Here is a 20,430-nt window from a genome sequence, read left to right on the forward strand (position 1 = left end):
ATCTATCAGTTTTAAACCCTTCAAATATAGAACATAGAATAAATGAACAAAGAGATGTCTAAAAGTTCATCGATGCGTGTGAGAGAGTAGAAGCTGATGAATAGAAAGAGATGGCATGAGTTTATGTTCATTATCCTCGAAAAATTTCGCTCGGGAATTCCAATTCTATTTAAAAAACGCCTCTCTCTCTCTCTTTCTTTCTCTCTCTCTCTCTCTCTCTCTCTTTCTCTCTCCCTCTCTCTCTCTCCCTCTCTCTCTCTCTCTCTTGTTGGCCTGCTCACGATAGAGTAGTGTGAATGATTCAATGAATCTGAATCTCGGTTGAAAAGATTCATGAATCTCAAATATTCATGTATGTTCAAAGATTCACGAATCTCGAAAAATTCATGAATTATGAAACGATCTTGAATCTCGAAAGATCCACGAATCTTAAAATATTCTTGTGTCTCGAAAGATTAACTTATCTCTAGGGATTCATAAATCTCTAAAAAATCATAAAGCTGGAGCTTTGTTATTCATCTTCTTGGCGTAACAACCTACGAGATCATGGCAGCCTATACAGGCTTTCGAGACTTCTTGGAAAGTACCACGTAGCTTGATAGTTTGTTTTGATACGGGGAGATGGTTGAATGCAATGCTTGAAACCACAACGGGCATGTTTTAGGTGGGATTGGGAAACTACAATGTTTTGGAAATCATACATCCCTAAAGATTGATGAATCTCTGGAGATTTATGAATTTTAATAGACTTATGAAGCTTATTGATCCATCAAGTCTTGGAGATTCAAGAATATTAAGAGATTTATGATCTTTTGATGACTCATGGATCTATGAAGATTCGTGACTCTTTAGAGATTCATGGTTCTTTGAAGATTCGTTAATCATTAGAGATTCGTTATTCTTTGAAGATGATCTGAGTCACTGGCAAGCAGGTACTTCGTCTTCATCGCATTGATTCAAAATACAATTCTTGATGCTTCGCGTTTGAGTCGGGTGTACGCCTCACATACCCTCGCTGTTGTCCCGCCGATGATGTCGATATCATTCGCGAAGCCAAGAAATTGGAGAGACCGGTAGAGGATCGTGCCTTGGATATCGTGGTCTACCCCCGCGCATCGAATAACACCTTCCAGAGCGTTCGTTTAGTAAATTTTTGGCCCTTGGGGCATATTCCAGCAAAGATCATTACCAAAGTTCAAATAGTAAACAGGATATTCTTCATTGCACTGAAAAGATCTAGGATTTGATTGATTTTCGTGTTCTCGCGGAGTAGCTTAATTTGAATGAGTTAAAATGATGTTCTTTCAGAGACAATCAGCCAACATTATAAGGATTTTACTCAACATGAACTGTTATCATTGCACACAGATTCTACCCAATTTTGAATTCAAATCACCAAAACCTACGCAGGCGTGACGTGCAGATAGGCGAATGTACGGCGACCTCGTACTGTCGTACAGCGTATCAAGCTCGCCAGGCGCCGGTGGCCTGGCCATGTTATACGCATGGAAACGGACGACCCAGCCCGTAAAGTCTTTTTAGGCCGTCCACAAGGACAGAGGAGGCGTGGAGGATCTTCCCAAATTGAGGTGGCAGGCGTGGAGGCGTCCGCCATTAAGGCCGAAATAACAGACTGGCAGAGGAAGGCGCGAGACCGTTGGCGGTTTCGAACACTCTTGAGGCAGGCCAGGACTGCAAAGCGGTTGTAGCGTCGGATAAATCGAAATCGTTTTATTGTCAAGCAAGGCGTCATCATTGACATAAAGAGCATAATTTGTTTTGATTGTTTGCATGGTTATTTGTGAACTGTATATGATCGCAGGTTTCTCAGAATTTTACAAAATTTACGGTAAACTTCATATTATATGCCTTTCTGGAATAACTAATGTAGCTTGTTCACAAACTATGAGACGATTGATGCCGTCAGTTTTTGACAAATTCATAAGAGCCACCTTGTACCGATGTCATACTTTAAAAAGCTTTAAAGTTGCACCAAGTTCGGTACACGTTCTTAACAAGCCTTCATACACATCAACTATAGAGTTCGAGCTGGCTATTTGGGTACACAATATTGCATATTTGTCAGTGTTTAACGCATAAATAGTGTGATATCACTGAACTTTACCATGAATAGAAGGAATTAGAATAAAAAAATCAAACCTATGAGTTGGATGCAGCATCCCTCACAACATGTCAAATTAAATCATTCAAAAAAAATGCAAATATTTCCCTTGGGGAAAAAAAATCTGCTCGAATGTCCAAGGTAATATCCCCTGTTACATGGGTATAGAAAATTATCTCGACACCAAACAAAAAACCCCTCATCAAATTTCCTTCTTTGTTTGGACCAGTGAAAAAACTACACCACTCATACAGCCATGACAAAATGTCAAACATCACTGTCACAAAACCACCCCTATCATATATAAATCTTGTTACAAGGGAGCATGAGTGTTATTTGTCTATTTTTTGCGTTTTATTTCACATTGCAATGGCTTTTTTTTACAAATTATTGCGTTTTTTTTTTCTTCGAACAATAATTGAACGCATAATGCTCAATCGTTAAAATTCTTGTTGCCTCCCTTCCCCTTTCTCTCTTCCTGTTTGTTCCAGCCAGGAGCAAAAACGTCAAACCCCGTGCAAGCTGTCAAAGCGTCCTTTTTGATTCCAAGAAAACCCGTCATCCCCCGTGCGGCTGTGTAAACCTTGCGCAAACGCTCTCATTCGGGCGCACGACGCAAGAAGAAGAAAAAACACGCACACACACACACACCGACACACACTGACACACACGGGGACGAGCAGGGCACACGCACACATCGCACCAGCAAGCCCAGGAGGGGGACCGCAGTTGACGGTGGATGGTTCGCCAGTTTTTCACGCTCGCAGGCACCCTCCAAACCGCGAGAGTGTGTCAGGCAGGCCACTCTATTTGCAAACATTCGCGCATTGATAAAACAAGTGTGTGTCGTCGTCGTCGTTCGCCGTTTTGTCGTCATCGTACGTGCGGATATATAGAGCACCCGCTGTGTGGTGCCGTACGGTGTGTTGTGCTCGACGGGGCCTGCTGCTGAAAAAACGGAAAAAACGAAAAGCGCTGCAACCAACTCTCGATGGAACATGACTTCAGGTACAGGTGACTCGTTGCGGGGGTGGCTGTGTGCCTGTGTGTGAGTGTGTGCGCGTTTGAGGGGGGATGGGGGAGGGGGAGGGGACTTGCTGGAAAACTGGATTTCGCACGCACGCACTGAGTTTTTCTTTTCACACCCCCTCCCCCGCCCACCTTCCACACCAACCTCACCCCACCGAAAACGGAACCTATCGGCTCTCTGCTCTGCTCTGCTCCGGGTCCCTGCAACATTGCCAAATGCATTAAAAATTTCCCAATTTTCCTCTCACCTCTCCCCCCTTCTTTCAAACCATTTGCGTGTATGTTTCTGTGTGCGCTACTGTGTGTGTGAGTGTGTGTATGTGTGGCTGTTCAGGTGCAAAAGGCGATGAAGGAGCGAAGGGCTGTTTGTGTATGTGTATGTGCATGTGTGTCTGTGCGTGTGTGTGTCGATGAAAATTTGTTGATGGAAAAACGCGTAGTGGAAAAACTGTCGCGAGAACAATTTGAAACATTTCATACCAGCGTAGTGGTTCGGGAGGGGAGGAGGGAGGGGAGAGGGGGGGGGTTGATTTTCCGTTGTTGTTTTCGCGGTGGGCCGATTTGGGTAGGTGAGAGAAGTTTTTCCCGTTCTTTTTTCCTACCACAACCGGACAACGGCACCCGTGTGTGTGTGTGTGTGCGTGCGTGTTTGTTTCCTTGCTGTATGCGTGCGTGCATGCGTGTGTGTGTTTGTGTGTGTGTGCGCGAGTGTTTCATCCGGAAATGGTACGGCTGGAGGGGCTTTTCTCGATCTTTTCTTTCTTTTCTTCTCTCGCTTTGCTTTTCTCGCTCTCTCCCTCTCTCACTCTCTCTCAGGCAGGTTAATTTTGCTATTAAGTTTTTTTTTGTGTGTGTGCTTTGCTCTTCCTTCCCCCGCCACCAATGGGACCTACCAGCCACTCGCTTCGTTTCCCGCGGTTGTGTGCAAAGTGCGGAAAAGCGCACTAGAGAGAGAGAGAGAGAGAGAGGGAGAGTGAAAAAAAAACGAAGGAGGTGGGTTTAATAATACAAAAGAAAAGAGAGAGAAAAAAACCCGCGACCCTTTCTTTGCGGGCCCACAAGCGGGTAGGGAAATACGGGAGCCATTTTCCTTTCCGTGCTTCATCCTTTGCACGTGTGTGTGTGTGTGTGTGTGAAGTTTTTTTTCTGTTTTTGCTTCTTCTTCCTTCGGCGCAAATGGGGTGGGGGGAAGGGGGGGGGGGCAGGGGGAGATAAGGCTGGTAAGGATTCGCCAGTCGTGCAGCACGCACGACACACATACAAAGCCACAGACACAAACAGTGAGTGATTGCATACTTGCAGGCGCGCGCTGCGAACGTTCGAAACAACACAAAAAAAATTAAAAAAAAAAACAAAAAAATACGCTTAAGTGAAACCAGCCCACCGAGGAAAATACATCATACACCGCCACCACCACCACCACCACCACCCTGTGCCTCTCCAATCATCCTGTTCAAACCATTTTTTGGACCGCCGTGTGTGTGTGTGTGTGTGTGTGTAACTATTCCGAAAAAAAAAACACTTTTCAATCAACAAAGTTTTCCTCCTGCTGGTGCTGTGTGTGTGTGAGTGTGTTTGTGTCCGAATGTGTCTCTGTGTATGTGTGTGTGTGTGTGAATTTTTTTCTTCCATTTTTTCCCTCACTTCGCTTTCCCACTGCTAGTTAAGGAGGCACTGTGTGCGTGTGTGTGTAAGTGTGTGTCTCTCAGCTCGCCCCTCCAACAATTTAACCCCCCCTTCCCCCACTCCCCCCCCTTTATTTGTGAAAATTGGGTTGCCCAAAGGGAGCAGAAGCAGCAGGGTTTGAATTATTAAAAGCAAAATGATGATGATCGCACACACACACACAAATACACACATAAACACAAACGTGAGCGCGCGCGCGCACTTACACACGCGCGCGTGCACAAACACGGTTTCAAAACAGAAAAACAACAAACACACGCAGCGCTAGCGAAATGTGTATGTGTGTGCGGGAAGGATTATATCATAAGTTTGGGGCACTTTTGTTTTTTGTTTTAATGAAACATTCATCCTTTTTTGAAGGGGGGAGGGGGAGGGTGGCGAGCATGAGAGAGAGAGAGAGAGAGAGAGAGAGCACGATAGTGAGGGAGGTAAGGGCCACTGAAACGAGGGATACGCATTGCCAAACGCGTGATGGAGCTCGAGGACTCGAGGGATGAGAGGGCGCAAGGGGATTGAGGGGGGGGAGTCCCTTACCTACACAGTGTTTAGAGTTCGGGAAGGGGTAGAGGAAGGTGGAGGGAAGTGAATGATGGTGGTCTATCTTGTTAAGAGGGGGGGGGGGGGGGAGAGACAAGGGGGTGAGAAGGGAAGTCATGCGTACGTGAGTTGCTGTGTGTGTGTGTGAGTGTGTGTGGTTGCGTGTGAAAGTAGTAAAATAACTGTCGAAGAAACCCTCCACTGTAGGACAGCAGGAAAAGCGAGGAAACAGGGCAAGACAAACAAGAAGAAGACACGAGTAGAAGGGGGGGAGGGGGGAGGAGGGAAGACAAAGGGAGGTAGGCAGGGAGTGTTTTTATATTGCATCAGGATGAGCTATTTTAGTACGTCATAGCTGGAGAGGATTTTTTTCCCTTTTCTTATTAGAAACACAGACAACAACAAATAGAAAAGTGTGTGCCCGAGTGTGTGACAGTTTTGTTAATATTTTCTCTCTCTCTCTCTTCTTCTTCTTCTTCTTCTCTCTGTTTTCTTGCTCTGTGTGTGTGTTTCCGGTACTCATACTCTATTTTTTTTTGCTTCATCTTCTTGTTTCTTCCCCATCGTTTGCGGTCCTTTCCTATTCCTCCCTCCATGCTCTCCCATGCTACTCCCCCCCCCACCCCCCCAACAATGCAGACCGCTGAACAGTACACGATGGAGCAATGCAATAACGATCGTCCTTGTGTTATCAGTAGTGGAAACTTTTTTCCCCAGAACTCCAAGAGCAGCAGCGCGAAACAGCAGCAGCAGCAGCAGCAACACACACAGGCAATCAGCAAGCATCTAACGCAAAAGGATGACCCGCACCTGCACAGCCCGCACCACCAGGACCAGTCGTCGCTCGGCGAGATCGAGGTGATTCTGGTGCAGCAGCACAAACAGGACGCCCTATCGGTGATCATCCATCCGCAGGAGAGCATGCAGCAGATCAACATGTGCCTGGGCAGCCAGAACCCGGGCTCGGTCGACTCGATGATGTCGTCCGACTTTCAGACGCTCTCGCCGATGCACGACCGGGACTCGCCGGTCAGCCTCAACACGAACACCTCGTACGCGACGCTCACGCCGCTGCAGCCGCTGCCCCCCATCTCGACCATGTCGGACAAGTTCGCGTACTCGATCGGGGGCAACATCTGCGAGGCGTTTCCGGGCATCAACAGCGGCGCGGTCGGCGTCAACATCGAGATCAACTCGTGCTACAACCTGGAGAAGCTGGGCGTCATCCACTCGCCGGTGCATCTGAGCGCGGTTCAGGAGCTGTCGCCGGACGGCGGCGATGTGGTGCACTCGCATCACCATCAGCAGCACCAGCAGCAGCAGCAGCAGCAGCAACACCAGCAGCACCAGCAGCAGCACCAGCAGCAGCACCATCACCACCATCACCATCATCCGGACGTGCTGCAGGAGAAGGGGCACGGGCTGAAGGAGCACGGGCTGAAGGAGCATCTGGCGGGCGGACCGGACAAGGACCCGACGCTACAGGACGCCGACATCAAGGGCGGCGGCGGTGGTGGTGGTGGTGGCGCTGGCAACGGCGATCCGTGCATACTGGTGCGCGGCTCGCCCGGCCTGGACGATCGGTTCCTCGGGTCGGGGAAGGAGCTGGTGGTGCGGCACCATCCGAAGGACGACGGGGAGCAGTTTAGCGGCACAGTGCAATACCTGGAGCATCCGAACGGGTCGGACGTGGTGCTACACGGCACCGGCAACGGCACCGGCCCCGGCGGAGGTGATAGCAGCGGCGGCGGTGGAGGGGGCGGCGGCGGCGGCGGCGGCGGCAGCAGTGGCAGCATCCTGACAGGCAAGGAGCACCACCAGTCGGTGTTTCTTAACAAGTCTTTCAGTTCAAAAACCAACATAAGCGACCTTAACCTGTGTAAAGAGATTGTTATCGACGACGTGTACGAGGAGTCGGAGCTGGACCACGTGAAGCTGGAGGAGAAGAAGCTGGAGGAATCGTGCAATCAACCGTTGACCAATGGCGGAGGGGGCGGGGCCGGCAAGAGCGGGTCGTGCGTGTCGCTCGGCGACGTCGGCTGCCTGAACGGGGACCTGGAGGAGATCAACACGAAGGAGCTGGCGCACCGGATCAGCTCCGAGCTGAAGCGGTACAGCATCCCGCAGGCGATCTTCGCCCAGCGGGTCCTCTGCCGGTCCCAGGGCACCCTGTCCGATCTGCTGCGGAACCCGAAACCGTGGTCGAAGCTCAAGTCGGGCCGCGAAACGTTCCGCCGGATGTACAAATGGATACAGGAGCCGGAATATCAGCGAATGTCTGCACTCAGGCTCGCAGGTACCGATCCTTTCCCCGTGTGTTGCTGTGCTTGTGTGTGCGTGCGCGTGTGTTTGGGTGTGTTTTTGCCCGCACGCTCACTTTTTTTTATTACTTTTAATTCGCATCTCAATCCGTTTTTGTTCTAGCACATCTGCTCTAGTCCAGTACCTGTTGCGTAGAATTATGTATTTATTTATTTATTTATTTATTTCTTATTATTTATTGTTTAAGCGCACCATCGAGTAAACTGCCCGAAACGTGATAAACCACTTTAATGTTTGTTTTTTTTTTTGTTCTTTCTTTTTTTGTTTTTTGTTTCCTTCTCGCTGTTTGCCTTTCTTCTGTGCCCTCCTTTGCCGCTTGCGTTTTGTTCCGCATTCGCGTGTCTTTTTACTTGCATTGAAGTCGTTTGTTTTCGCACTTTTGGTTTGTCAGTTTTTGCTTCTTCTTTTGGTTTTTTTTCGTTTGTTTTGTTTGTAAAAATTTCGCTTCACTCCGTTACTCGTTCGTGCTAGTCGTGTTTTTGTGTTGTTGTTTTATTTTGAATCTCTGTAATTTTATGAAAAAAATCTGTAATTTACCAAACTTACCGGAAAGAGGGATGACAAATCGATGGTTAACCTTGTGTGGTTTTTTTTTTCTCTCTCTCTCTCTCTCTCTCTCTCTCTTTTCTCCTTTTCAAGCAACTCAATCGGCGAAACCAGGTTATTGCTCTTTTTCATTGTTTCCTTTACTATGTCGATGTACTATCCCTAGCGATGCTGCTTTGGAAAGCAAAAAAAAAAAAAACGAAAAAACAAACTAGTATACCTCCAACACTTCCTACTCCAACATTCCTTTTTCGTCCTGTATTGATATGCTCGAATCGCTAACACGTGTTTTATTAACCAACTTTCTTCACTCATATTTATTTCTCTTCGCTTGCCATGAACAACGTCTACTACTCGTACTACTACCACTACTACCACTACCTTGGATAACATCAAACTGGTTGGATTGTGTTTGGTTGTGTATCTCTGTGTGTGTGTGTGTGTGTGTGCGCGTTTGGGGGCGCCCGTTATCGCCAACTACTAACACCTACTAACAGTTAACTCTAAGAAGCCCGAGGAGCCCGAAAACCACGTCATGATGGGACACACGAAAAAACCTCGACTAGTCTTTACAGATCTGCAGAGAAGGACCCTTCAGGCAATTTTCAAAGTATGACATTTTTCCATCCGTGTTGTAGCCATTTGTGTGTGTGTGTGTTTGTGTGTGTGTGTTTTTCTTTTTTTTCTGTATGATTTCATCCACTTTTTGGTTCGATTTCGCTCGAGGATTTTGTTTCGCGTGATGCGTTTTGTTGTGTTTATGTTTGACTTTTTTTTGTGTGTTGACTTCACATAGATCACTTTATGCACTCCACAGTCGCTAATGATCGCACCAGTGTATACGTACGTATGAAGGGAGCCAATTGCCCAATACTCTCATATTCACTGGTTCAAAAAAAAAAAAAGGAAAAAGCGGACAACACGAAAACCAAAGGTGATTTATAGTGTTTGCTTTGGTTTACCTCTTTTTTTTTGTGATATTATTTATACTTTGTCACCCACCATTGGTTCCATTCCAACCATGTGTTTCCATTATCAAACAATAATATTTTGCCCGGGTGAGCTATAGACAGACCGCAGTGCCCTAAAAAGGCAAGCACAAAAAAAAACCCCAATGATCCCAATACTGCACGATTGTGTGAACCTTTGCAGGAAACTAAGCGGCCTTCAAAGGAGATGCAAGTTACTATCGCTCGTCAGCTGGGACTGGAGCCCACGACGGTCGGGAACTTTTTCATGAACGCACGGCGACGCTCGATGGACAAATGGAAGGACGAGTCGATGAAGGGCCGGAGCAGCAGTAGTGACAATGTTATACTAGAGCACCTGAAGGACGATTCGTCCGACGAGAACCTGGGCTACGATAGTGCGTTCGTGTCCGGCGACGGTCCGCTGGAGCACAACTATCAACAGCACGTTCTCAACTAATGCAAAGAAGAAAAAAAAACAAGCAAAGTAAAAAAAAACTTAAATCAATTCCCTTATTTAATTTATAAATTAACTAGAGAAAAAGAAAAAAACAACAAACAAAGGAAACAACACTAAAGCAAAGACAAAGCAAGGTCACGACTAAGATTTAGTAGAAACAAGAAGAAAGAAAGAAAAAACAAAATGAAACAACCCCTCTCTCCTCCCAGGCGTTAAGCAATAGACGCTTGTGTAACCACTAAGCTAATGGTTAAGAGTTGGAACACGGTAGCGATGGTAGTGAAAGAGTTAGAGAGGTAGAGATAGAAAGAGAGAATAAAAAAGATAGAAAGAAAAATAGAAGAGCGAGAGAGAGAGAGAGAGAAAGCGAGAGCAACAGAGCGGGAAAGAAATGCTAGATAAAGCAAATCAAACAGAAGAAAGATAGCAAACATACAAACAAACAAAATGAACAAAAACAAGCAGCTAACTGAAATAACAATAAAACAGACAAACACACACACACACACAAACATACAAAACACAAACAAGGGTGAATAAAACTGGAAAAAGGGAGGAAAACATAAAAAGGAACACGAAAACCACACAACAAAACCGTAACCAAGCACTCAGCAACACGCATACCAACAGCAACAAACAAACAACCAAACAAAAGGATACACTTTATGCCAGAAGTAATTGCAAACAACATTATGTAGAATTATTCAGAGTAATTGGACAAGTAAAAGCAAACTATATTGTACGGTGCAAATTGGCGAAACAAATAAGTAAAGCAAGGTAGGCAATGCGCAATCCTCACGATATCTGCAATCTGGGTCCGAGCGGAGGCTGAGAGCGAACGCGCGAGAAAATCCAGCAAAAGGGACAGCGGAAGCGAGAAGGTGCAAATGATGCGGTCTTACAAAAAGAGAGAAAAAAATGGAAGAAGAAGTATAACAAAACAAACAAAAAATACCATCGTAGGTGTGTGCTATCCCAAAAGCAAGCTTGTGAGATAATATCGTATGAATTTTTGCGGTTTTGATTTGCTGAATTAAAGGACGGTAATGAATTGTTTCCCCCATTTTGTTTCGTTTCGATCCGCGCCGTATGAAAACAAAAAAAGGAAGGTAATATATGGCGGGAACGGTAGTTGAAAAATCGTATATGAGCACTTTACATCAAAACAGTACATTCCTCTAGCTTTACACGACACTCATACGAGAGGGAAGAGGAAAAAAAATACACTCACACAAACACACACATATACTATATTACGTTACGTGATAGATTGGCTTATTTCAAAAGGAAAGAAAATACACACACCCAGACAGCAACACTAAAAACACAGCAAACAAACACAACTAATAATTAAATGCCTCCTGTAGTTTGGCTCACTCTCGAAAAGAAAAGCTACCGGAAAACGGAACCTAGCGGAACACAGACATAAACAGAGCAAATACAACAACAACAACAACAACAACACACACACATACACGAACAAATAGAAGAAAAACCTGCAATATGTAACTCAGCAAACAACAAACTAGGAGTAGAGATTAAAAAAAAAACAAAACAACAAAAAACAAAGCAAACCAGCAGAATGATTCCAAAAATTGTACATGTACTGTAAAATTGAATGCCGTATCATTAAATGATTTCAAACAAATAGAGAAGAAAATGAAAACACCTCCCCTGTACCTAGCCTTTAGCAAATAATTTCGTTGTGTTTTGTTATATTGCTGGCATGCTGAAATTGTACGAATATTGGTGCTATCTTATTATTTGAATCTGCAATCAACACTGTCCGTTCTTCCGTTGATCTATTTGGAGGTTCATATTTGTCCGGACTTTTTAGAGTCTGTATGGTCTCGTGAGATCGGTGATTCCTGGGGTTTGACGAGACTGCTGATGATGTTTGTGAGGAAATGTTACACGGTAAGATTGTTGCAGGACATGCAGGACATGACCAGTGGATAGTGTGTAAAGTCGGCGGGTCGACTTGCCCCAGAAGATTGAAGGATAATTGAAAACTATCGATAAGTCTACCAATGGCTAGGTCTTATGATGTTTCTTTTTTTTCAAATTCTACCTTGATTTATGGTTTTGATAGTCGTCAGATGTATTTGTACAAGACAATCAAATGCAAATGTTGTGGGGAATCTAACATACGGGCCCCGTTGTTGAAGATCTGTTTGATATGTCTGGTTAATATCTATGCATTGATACGATCTTTTTGGATCTGTTTGATATCTATGCATTGATCTTCTATTTGGCGTAACATCCTACGCGGACATGCCGGCCAATACAGGCTTTCGAGACTTAATTCATTACCACGCAGACGGATGGCCAATTCTGGTTACGGGGGGACGGTCCATTCTAGGTTTGAACCCATGACGGGCATGCTATTGAGTCGTTCGAGATGACGAATGTACCACGGGATCGCCCCTAATGTATTAATACGTCGGTTAACACTTGGTTCAGTTATTTCATTTCTTAACATATAATTATCTTAAGATTCAATCGTTCATCTTAATACTGTATCGGGGTATGAGGTGAGACTCATCATCATACACGAAGATAGCTTAGGTATCTCGACAAACAACGCGTTTGCATTCTCCACTCGGATGTCTAAAGGCTCGTGCCCATAGAGGACCACCGGGGGAACCAGCATGTGATATTCTTGCGATCTCGAAGTTTTCTGGGTTGCAGCAGTTGTTGGAGATCATTGGATTTCGTTGTTCTGATAGTTCCAATGCAGCAGAAATTTTCTTCCGCCCAATAGAACCCTCACTGACAAAAATTCCGGTAATTCCGGCCAGCAGGTAATTCCGATTCAGTCTGGTGTACGTTTGACCCATCTTCGATGTTGTATTGCTGATGATATCGATGTCATCTGATAAATTGGAGACTGGTAGAAGATCGTGGCACGGATGTCGTTGTCTAGCCCCGCGCTTTGTATGACGTCTTCCAAGGCGATGATGAAGGGCAGACAGGAGCAGACAGGTCATACCTTCCCTTAGACTTGTGTGAGGTTCGAACGGTTTGGATATCATATTGGATACTCTTACGTTGCTCGGCATCACTGCATGGTGGCCTTTAATAGTACTTACACTTGTGTGCTATTCTTATCGTTCTATTTTGAATCGTTTATATCAACGACACATCTTTAAAACATTGTCATGTTCTTACCAGAATTAGAATCCATGATTAAGATTGTGTTTAAGTTTTTAAGCTAAAATTAACATCCTAAACGCAGTGGCGGATTTAACGGGATCCGGACTGAGTGGCCGCGGGGGCCCCCTGGATGGTAATTCCAGCATATACAACAATGTGTGCAGTAGTCTCATCGAGAACTTCTGTGCCCAATAGGGGCCTCATGCACGAAGAGACTCATACTTGATGTTTAGTACTTGGTGTCTAAAAATGATATCGAGCTAGCCCTTGGGGTTTTTAATATCGTTTCATAGACTTGAAAAAACGATCAAGTATAATTCGTAATTCGTTGTTAGGCAGTGTGTTAGATCGTCATCAAGAAGATTGTGATCTAGGCGTTACACTGGACTCTAGTTTAAATTTCCGTTTACACGTTGACAACACTGTTAACAAGGCATACAAGATGCTAGGTTTTATGTTTCGACAATTCCGTGAATGTAATGATGTCTTATGTTACTTGTCGTTGTTTACTGGTCTCGTGTGCTCGTGCGTGGAGTAATTCCTAATTTTTTGGTTTTTCCGAATTGCACTACGATGATTAACAGAATAGAGGCAATACAACGGAAGTTTACAAGACTTGCTTTAAAATGCGACCAATTCAGAGGACTTACAACCATGATAGGTTATCGCTCGCGTTGCCATCTGCTTGGTCTACAGACGCTCGAACACCGTTTTAAGGTAACATACAAGTTTTTATTGATTTGAAATTTGTGTACACTGTACAATGGGTACTCTTGTAGATTTGTAATGGGTTCGAATTCGTTTTCTTTCCTCATTGTTTGAACAGTTTAGCTAGCCCTGCCAAGTTTAATTTTTAAACTTTTATTTTTGTGTTTAGGATTGTCGTTGTTGGAAAAATTAGAAGAAAAAAAAAACCCCGAGCAAAATTTTTGAATGAAACTAATCCTAACTAACCTATTTTAATCCTACATTAATCCTACGACCTAAGCTATATATTAATGATGAATTATTCATTAGGATTTAAATGCTTTAATGTTTTGATAGAACTATAGTGCAAGGTTTTGTACCAAAGAGTTTTCGTTCATTTGACATTTGATGATGTATTGCCTGGATATTTTGTCGATGTAATCTTTTACTATAGATGTTTTTGTTCTTGAGTGCAAATCGCTAGTTCTGTACCAAGGTGGGACGTTGAGTATTATTTTAAGTAATTTGTTTTGACAAACTTGTAGTTTTTTTATATGAGTTTTGGCACAGTTTTTCCAAACTGGAGCTGTCGTTTTAAGGTAAACCAATGTGTATTTGTTGCTAAAATATTCGTCTAAAAAACGAATTAGACGTTGTTTATTAGAGAAAAGCAGCATCTACGTGTCTTCGAGACCTCTTCGCTCTCGTAACTTGCTTGTTGGTGAGAGCAGGCGTACTTTCTATGGATACAATGAGCTATTACTAGCTATGACAAGGCAATTCAATACATGGTCTAATCACTTTGACTTTAATTTAATGACCAACGCATTTAAAAAGAATATTTATTTCCAATTTTGGTGACATTGGATTAAGGCAGATTTGAGGGAAATAAGTTAGGTTTTAGATTTTGTATAGATAAATAAATTACTAATGATTAAATAAAAATAAATAAATAAATAAATAAATAAACAAAATTAAACTTTATGGACCCAGCAGTCAGGGGATTCCGAGAATCCCCCACCCCCCGCCAGCAAACCATTACGGTGAGTTTGATACAAAGCCAATTGAAATATCCCCAGCTCCTTTTACCCCAATTGCAATATCTCAGCTCCTTTTACCGCTTAGGGCCCCCGAGACCCTAAATCCGCCACTGCCTAAACGACTATTCACAAATAGTTTGATCCAACTTTCTTCAGCTGGATTGAAACAAACATACTAGTTCACATTTGTACCAGTTCTTCTTCATACCTTGGAACTACTAGGTCTTGAGGATTCAATTATTGAGCTGAGAAAAAAACTGAGTAGGAGTTTAAGTTTCAGACACAGGAAGAAAATTAAATTTAATCTTAACCATTCAACGAGTTATACCAAACAGAAATCTGTACAAACACTATTATGACCAGTACGAGTACCACAGTTATTCCTTCCGTTAATATCCTCCAGGCGAGCAGAAATTTACCTTCTTTCCGACCAAGACCTATCGCTCCTAGTACCAAAGAGGACGCGTCTGGAAGCACAGGCTGTTTTGTTGTGCAGGTCTTCTTTATAGCACATCGTAGTTGCGGCGACACAGACCAAAGCGTAACTAACTGTTACTAGCCAACTGGCAAACTAAGTGTTTCAAACAGATGTGACATCTACGTTCTCAGGACATGGAACATGTATAAAAACAACCTCCACATGAGTGTCAGTTTGAAAACAAACGTTTAAACTGGCTTTCAGCTTTTTGTGTAATTGGCTACACTTTTTCGTGTCCTTTACTTATTGAGTGGCATAAAATTAATAGATAAAACCATACACACATGCTTTCCTAACCATCCTTCCAGCAACCCTTTCGTTTTGAAGTAATGAAACAGCAACAGAAAAGGCGTCCAATAGAACAGCAGGCCCTACAACGAGCCACCCTATACCACTGTTACAGTGCCGCTGCTGACACCGCCTGTCAAAGGGATTTGGTTGATGTGCTTTTATGTGTGTGTGCCTGTGCTTGGGGGTTTGTGCGTTTGCGCAACCCAACAGTGTGTGCCCGCTACTCTTGAGTGTATGTGTGTGTGTGTGTGCGCGCGCGCGTGTATTGCGCGTTCCTTGTGACATACGGTTCCAGCCGTCGCGTTCGAATGTCACTTTCGCCGCCGCGGTACACGCAGGAGAGCAAAACAAAAGCAGGCGCACACAGGTGAAAAAAGCAATCACCATCACGGACACGGCAATAGAAAACAGTCAAACATACACACATACAGTACCAGAGACAGAGACCACGGGAGAGGTTGTGAGTGTGTGTCCCCCGGGGAATTGTTGTACGCGGTGTGCCGAGCGTGCATGGGTGTTTCGTGCGTGAAAGATTGCGCGAAGCCGTCACAAAAAGTGCCCGTGGAAATGTAATTGTGTGTGTGTGTGTGTGTGTGTGTGTGTGTGTGTGTGTGTGTGTGTGTGTGTGTGTGTGTGTGTGTGTGTGTGTGTGTGCGTGTGTGATATTTACAATCCCTCTTGCCCCGCCTGCATGTTTATTCCATTGTAAAGGAACAATTGATCGTGTCACGGTTTTGTTTTATTTTTTTCATTTGTGCCGTGACAATCGCGTCCCATCTGCTGCACACCGTCAAACGTTCGTCGCGCTAGCATATTGTTTTCCTCTTTTCCCCCGCTCGTGCACGTGCTCGACCTCTGTGTGCGTGTGTGCTTTCTTATTGGATTTGAAAGTTATTGTTTTGTAAAAAAATTAAAAAAAAACTCTTTTACGGTGGTCGTGCTTCCTGTGCCGCCAATTGGACCCTCTTCTCTCGCTCTCTCATACACACACACACGGTATCCATCCCCTGTTTTTGATTATGTGCTCTCCAGTAACCCACCCCGATAGTGTGTGTGTGTGTGTGTGTGTGTGTGTGTGGGTGAGAAGGGTGGTGTAAAATAAAAACAACAAATATTTAATTCCGCCCGTCCGGTTTCTTCGTTCACAGCGGAAGCTGTTGACGGCAAACAAAAGAAAAGAGCGCGACCGTGCGCCTCCCTTCTGCGTGTGTGTAGTGTATGTGTGTGTGTGTGTGCAGTGTGACCTGTGCCTGATAAACGCGGCGTGTCACCATTAAACTCGGCGCACAATCACGCTCAAGCTCCTCCAATCCCTGTGCGTGCCCTGCTCCACAATCAAACAAGAGAAACAAGAGGCATTTGACGCACACGCACGCACGCACACACACACATCGTGGCTGTCACGGCGGGCCCAACTGCAACTGCACCCGGTTGGTGAAGCGGCCCAGGCCCTCAGGGGACCCGGGGAGAAGGCGAGGATTTCTGGTGCGGCCGTACAGTTCGGCGAAGGTTAGTAGCTTGTTGTTCTTTTTTTGTTTTTGTATACTTCTACTTTACCACTGCTGGCTTCCTTCCTCTGCCTCCAACGGGGGAGGCCCTTCGTCCACCAAAACCTTACCCCTTGCCTCTCGCTCCCACTCCTGCCAATGAACTCCCTGGCAGGGGAGGATCTGATTGCAGTGTGCGCTTGCAATTGTGCTGTGTGCAAGTGCAATTGTTATGAGATTGAAAGGGGGTAAAGGGAAAGTGGGCGAGGTATCGGAGCTACCACTACCACTGAAAGCATCTGCATGAGTGTGCGCGCGTGTGTTTGTGTGTGGGAGGGTGCAAGGAGGATGCACGCTTGCTTGCATCTTCATCTTGCTGCAGACAATAGACGCTGTGATTGAGCTACGAATACACGCACGCACGTGAAAGAAACAGCCATGATTGTGTGTGTGTGTGTGTGTGTGTGTGTGTGTGTGTGTGTGTGTGTGTGTGTGTGTGTGTGTGTATGTGTGAAAAGGCAAGCGGCTTGCGGCACGAGTAAGTGCATATGCAAAAGTGCAAATGCGAATGTACTTCTGTCCCAACACCCCCTACCTCCCACTTCCTCTCAACCCCTCCCTACCCCTCCTTTCCCTCCACACTTTGACAGCCGCCACAGCCGGAGCGAACACACACACACACACACACAAGGGACAAGAGTAATTTAAATATATTCCTCCCCCGCCTCCTTCCACCAATTCCCCTTCCCTCCCCCTCCTTCCGCTTCAACGTCGTAAAACCGCAAAACCACCCGGGGACTGTTTTGCTTTACTTGCAGCGCGGTGTATGGATCGATCACTCCAACAAAGCCTTCCAACACCCTTCCAACCCCCTTCCACCCCTTCACGCGTAAAGTAACACACGCTGTGTCCGTGTGTCGTCTTGTAAGCTAAGGCAGGGAGATGCACAGGAAGATGGGGCAGCGGGCAGTCGCGCGCACTCTATGTATAGAATAAATGCGCATTACACTTGCAAGAAGCGTAGAACAACGGCGAGCGAAAACAAAAAAAAAACAAAAAAGAAGAAAAAAAAAGAAGGTTCAAAAGTAAGAGACGAACCGGAAAGGAAAAATGGAGCAGAAGGGAAAACATGTGCACAAACAAAGAGGGGGGGGGGGGGGGGGAAGGCTCGTGGGGTGCGGTAAAATCATCCCCACGGGAACAGCGAGGGCAAATCTTGTGTCGCAGGTCGGAACGGTTTTGAACGGATTTTCAATTTGCCGTTCGTCGCTTGCTGTGCAATTGCAACAATTTTTGTGTATTTTCTATCTCTCTCTCTCTCTTCTCTATTGCTTCTGTTTTTTTTTTTTTTTTTGGTGGGATAATATTAGACGAAACTCCTCTAAAGGCCGAGACTTTTTCTTCCGAGCCGGCTTTTCTTCCCAACATAAGGGGGGGGGGGGCAGTTAAAACGCTGTTAACCCTTTGCTAGCTTCTTTGCTAGCCTGCTTGGAAGATTGTGCATTGTGTGTCGATATTTATTACACATAAAACTAGAGGAGTGGGAGGGGGTCAAGAGGAAGGGGGGGGGGTGGATTTCTTAAGGAGTCCATTTGTTCTCTCGCTCGTCCTGTTTCGCTACGCGGTTGCCGCGCCCGGGGCCGCACGGCGGAAAGGCATTCTGCTCGTGATGCAATTATTAAACAACTTTCGTCATGTGTATGAATTTCTTTTCACACCATACCGCTCTCGCTCGCACTCGCTCTCTCTCTCTCTCTTTCTCGCGCGCCGAAGGTATGGTAAGGAAAGGACATGGCAAGGTGTGGCGGTGAGCAAGCAGAAGGGTTGAAACGGGAAGGCAATAAACGATCGCAACGACGACGACGACGACGACGACGTTGTCCGAGCCCGAAGATAGTTTATGCTAGCCCACACATCCCTTGCCGCCCCTCAGTGCCCTCAGAACAGACGCCCGAGCCGCATATATACACACACAAGCACACACACACACACACACACATTTATATTATATTCACGATGCACGCTGGGCAAGCGCATGACCCTGACCGGGGGGGGGGGGGGGGGCGGGGGGATCATCCAGCGAGGCGCAAAGGAATGGTGCGTGGGGCGCGAGCAGGAGTCGTGGGAGGGTGGGCCAGCAGAAGCAGCAGCCAGACGGTGGTACACACGGTGCACACGGGCAAAGACGTCGTCGCTTCATTTCTTCGCTAACTTCGTGCGGAAGAACAACGCGTTGTCGTCTTTTCCTGCTGTGTTTGTTGCCGTTGTTGCTGGTGCTGCTGCTGCTGCCGCCGCCTACTGCCGCTGCCGCTGCTGCTGCTGCCGCTGCTGCTCTGGTGCGCCTGTCGTGTGTGTTTATGTGTGTATGTGTGTGTGTGTGTGTGTGTGTGCTACAAAAAGTCGCGGTTTTTTTTTTGGTTTGTTGCGCGAACTGGTTCCTCAAACCTTTGCCGGGTGTTTTTGTGCGTTGTGTCTGTGAGCGGGCGTGCTGTGCGTGCGTGCGTGCGTGTGTGGGTGCGGTGCGTCCGTGTGTCGTTACCAGAGCGCGGAGGGAGAGGAGGGTTTGACCTAACCCCTCGGCCCTAGCTGCACAATTCGGCCTGTGTGTACGTTTTTGCTCTCTTTCTCTCTCTCTATCTCTCTCTCTCTCTCCGTCTGCTCGTGCGAAAGCGTAAGCGGTGCGGTTGCCAGTCGAGGGGAAGAAGGGAACCGGTGGCTAGTTAAAAGGGGTAAATCTAGAAAATCCAAAGAAAAGCCCCGAAAGCATCTGCTGTAACAGGATTGGCAATAAGAAAAAAAAAACTGCAATAAGAAAATTAAACATTCAAATTCATATAGGAATCAGGAGCTTTCCTTTTCAGGAGCAAAATTTTGAACAAAATTCGCCTAATTCCCATTTCCAAGTAGGCACAACTGATTTAAAATTTAAATTTTGCAATTTAACCATCTCCCCCTCCCTTGCCATAAACTAAATGCTCCGTTGGCCCATTCTTGTCTCCAAAAGAACTGCGGCCGTCCGTTTGCGCGACCTGTCAACGATGAGGACAGTTTACTAGAGCGACAAAATTCGAAAGAGCACCCCCACTCTCTCTCTCCCCCCCAGAACCATTCTTCCCTGCAATTGGCCAAATCGACAGAAAAGAAAGTTAATTAAAAAATTGAATCAAAATTTAATCAAAGTCAGTTGAAAAAGAAATTAAAAACATAATAGTCCAAAAAACGACAGGCACAGCAGCGCGTCGCACCGCACACGACCAACAAACAGAAGAGAAAAGATAAGAAGAAAAAGATACCGGAAGAAAAGTAAAAGCGCACGCCGCGTGCTACTTCCCACCAACAACAACAAAAAAAGAAGAAGAAGAAAAAGAAGAAGAAGAAGAAGAAGAAGAAAAGAAAAGTAACCGAAGAAGCAAAGGAAAAAAGAAAAAGAGAAAACAAAGGGCGAAAGAAAGCGAAAATGTTCTCGATTGAATCCATTTTAAAGTCTCAAATCTCACAGAGGTAGTGTAGCACGTCCCTGGTTCCGTTCCAGCGCACCAACAGGATATGTTTTTTGTGTTTCAAAGCCGTCGAGCAAACTTGATGAGGAAACTGGTGGCCCCGGGGCGGGTCATGATTAGT

At 45.6% G+C, this 20,430-nt stretch overlaps 2 protein-coding genes across 7 annotated transcripts in view; both read left to right on the forward strand.

Moving 5' to 3' along the window:
- The first annotated feature begins 2,706 nt into the window (after positions 1 to 2,706).
- Positions 2,707 to 11,338, forward strand: LOC120906111 (homeobox protein onecut). Of its 5 annotated transcripts, none has more exons than XM_040317561.1 (5): positions 2,708 to 3,130; positions 6,073 to 7,670; positions 8,336 to 8,356; positions 8,740 to 8,852; positions 9,395 to 11,338. In XM_040317561.1, the coding sequence occupies exons 1-5, from the start codon at positions 3,114 to 3,116 to the stop codon at positions 9,668 to 9,670; spliced, it is 2,025 nt and encodes a 674-aa protein (XP_040173495.1). In that variant the 5' UTR covers positions 2,708 to 3,113; the 3' UTR covers positions 9,671 to 11,338. The 5 variants fall into 5 exon arrangements, with proteins under 5 accessions (XP_040173496.1, XP_040173498.1, XP_040173495.1 ...); XM_040317559.1 differs by having other exon boundaries at positions 2,709 to 3,130; positions 6,014 to 7,670; XM_040317560.1 differs by having other exon boundaries at positions 2,709 to 3,130; positions 6,070 to 7,670.
- A 7,822-nt stretch (positions 11,339 to 19,160) lies between these two features.
- The window catches only part of LOC120906439, an 11,467-nt gene continuing 10,197 nt past the window's right edge, over positions 19,161 to 20,430 (forward strand). For both annotated transcript variants that reach the window (XM_040318128.1, XM_040318129.1), the window contains exon 1: positions 19,161 to 20,310. In XM_040318128.1, coding sequence (XP_040174062.1) covers positions 20,267 to 20,310 — 44 coding nt within the window. In that variant the 5' untranslated portion in view covers positions 19,161 to 20,266. The remainder of the gene's footprint in view (positions 20,311 to 20,430) is intronic.

This window comes from Anopheles arabiensis, chromosome X (genome assembly GCF_016920715.1).
Source record: "Anopheles arabiensis isolate DONGOLA chromosome X, AaraD3, whole genome shotgun sequence".
Taxonomy (NCBI): domain Eukaryota; kingdom Metazoa; phylum Arthropoda; class Insecta; order Diptera; family Culicidae; genus Anopheles; species Anopheles arabiensis.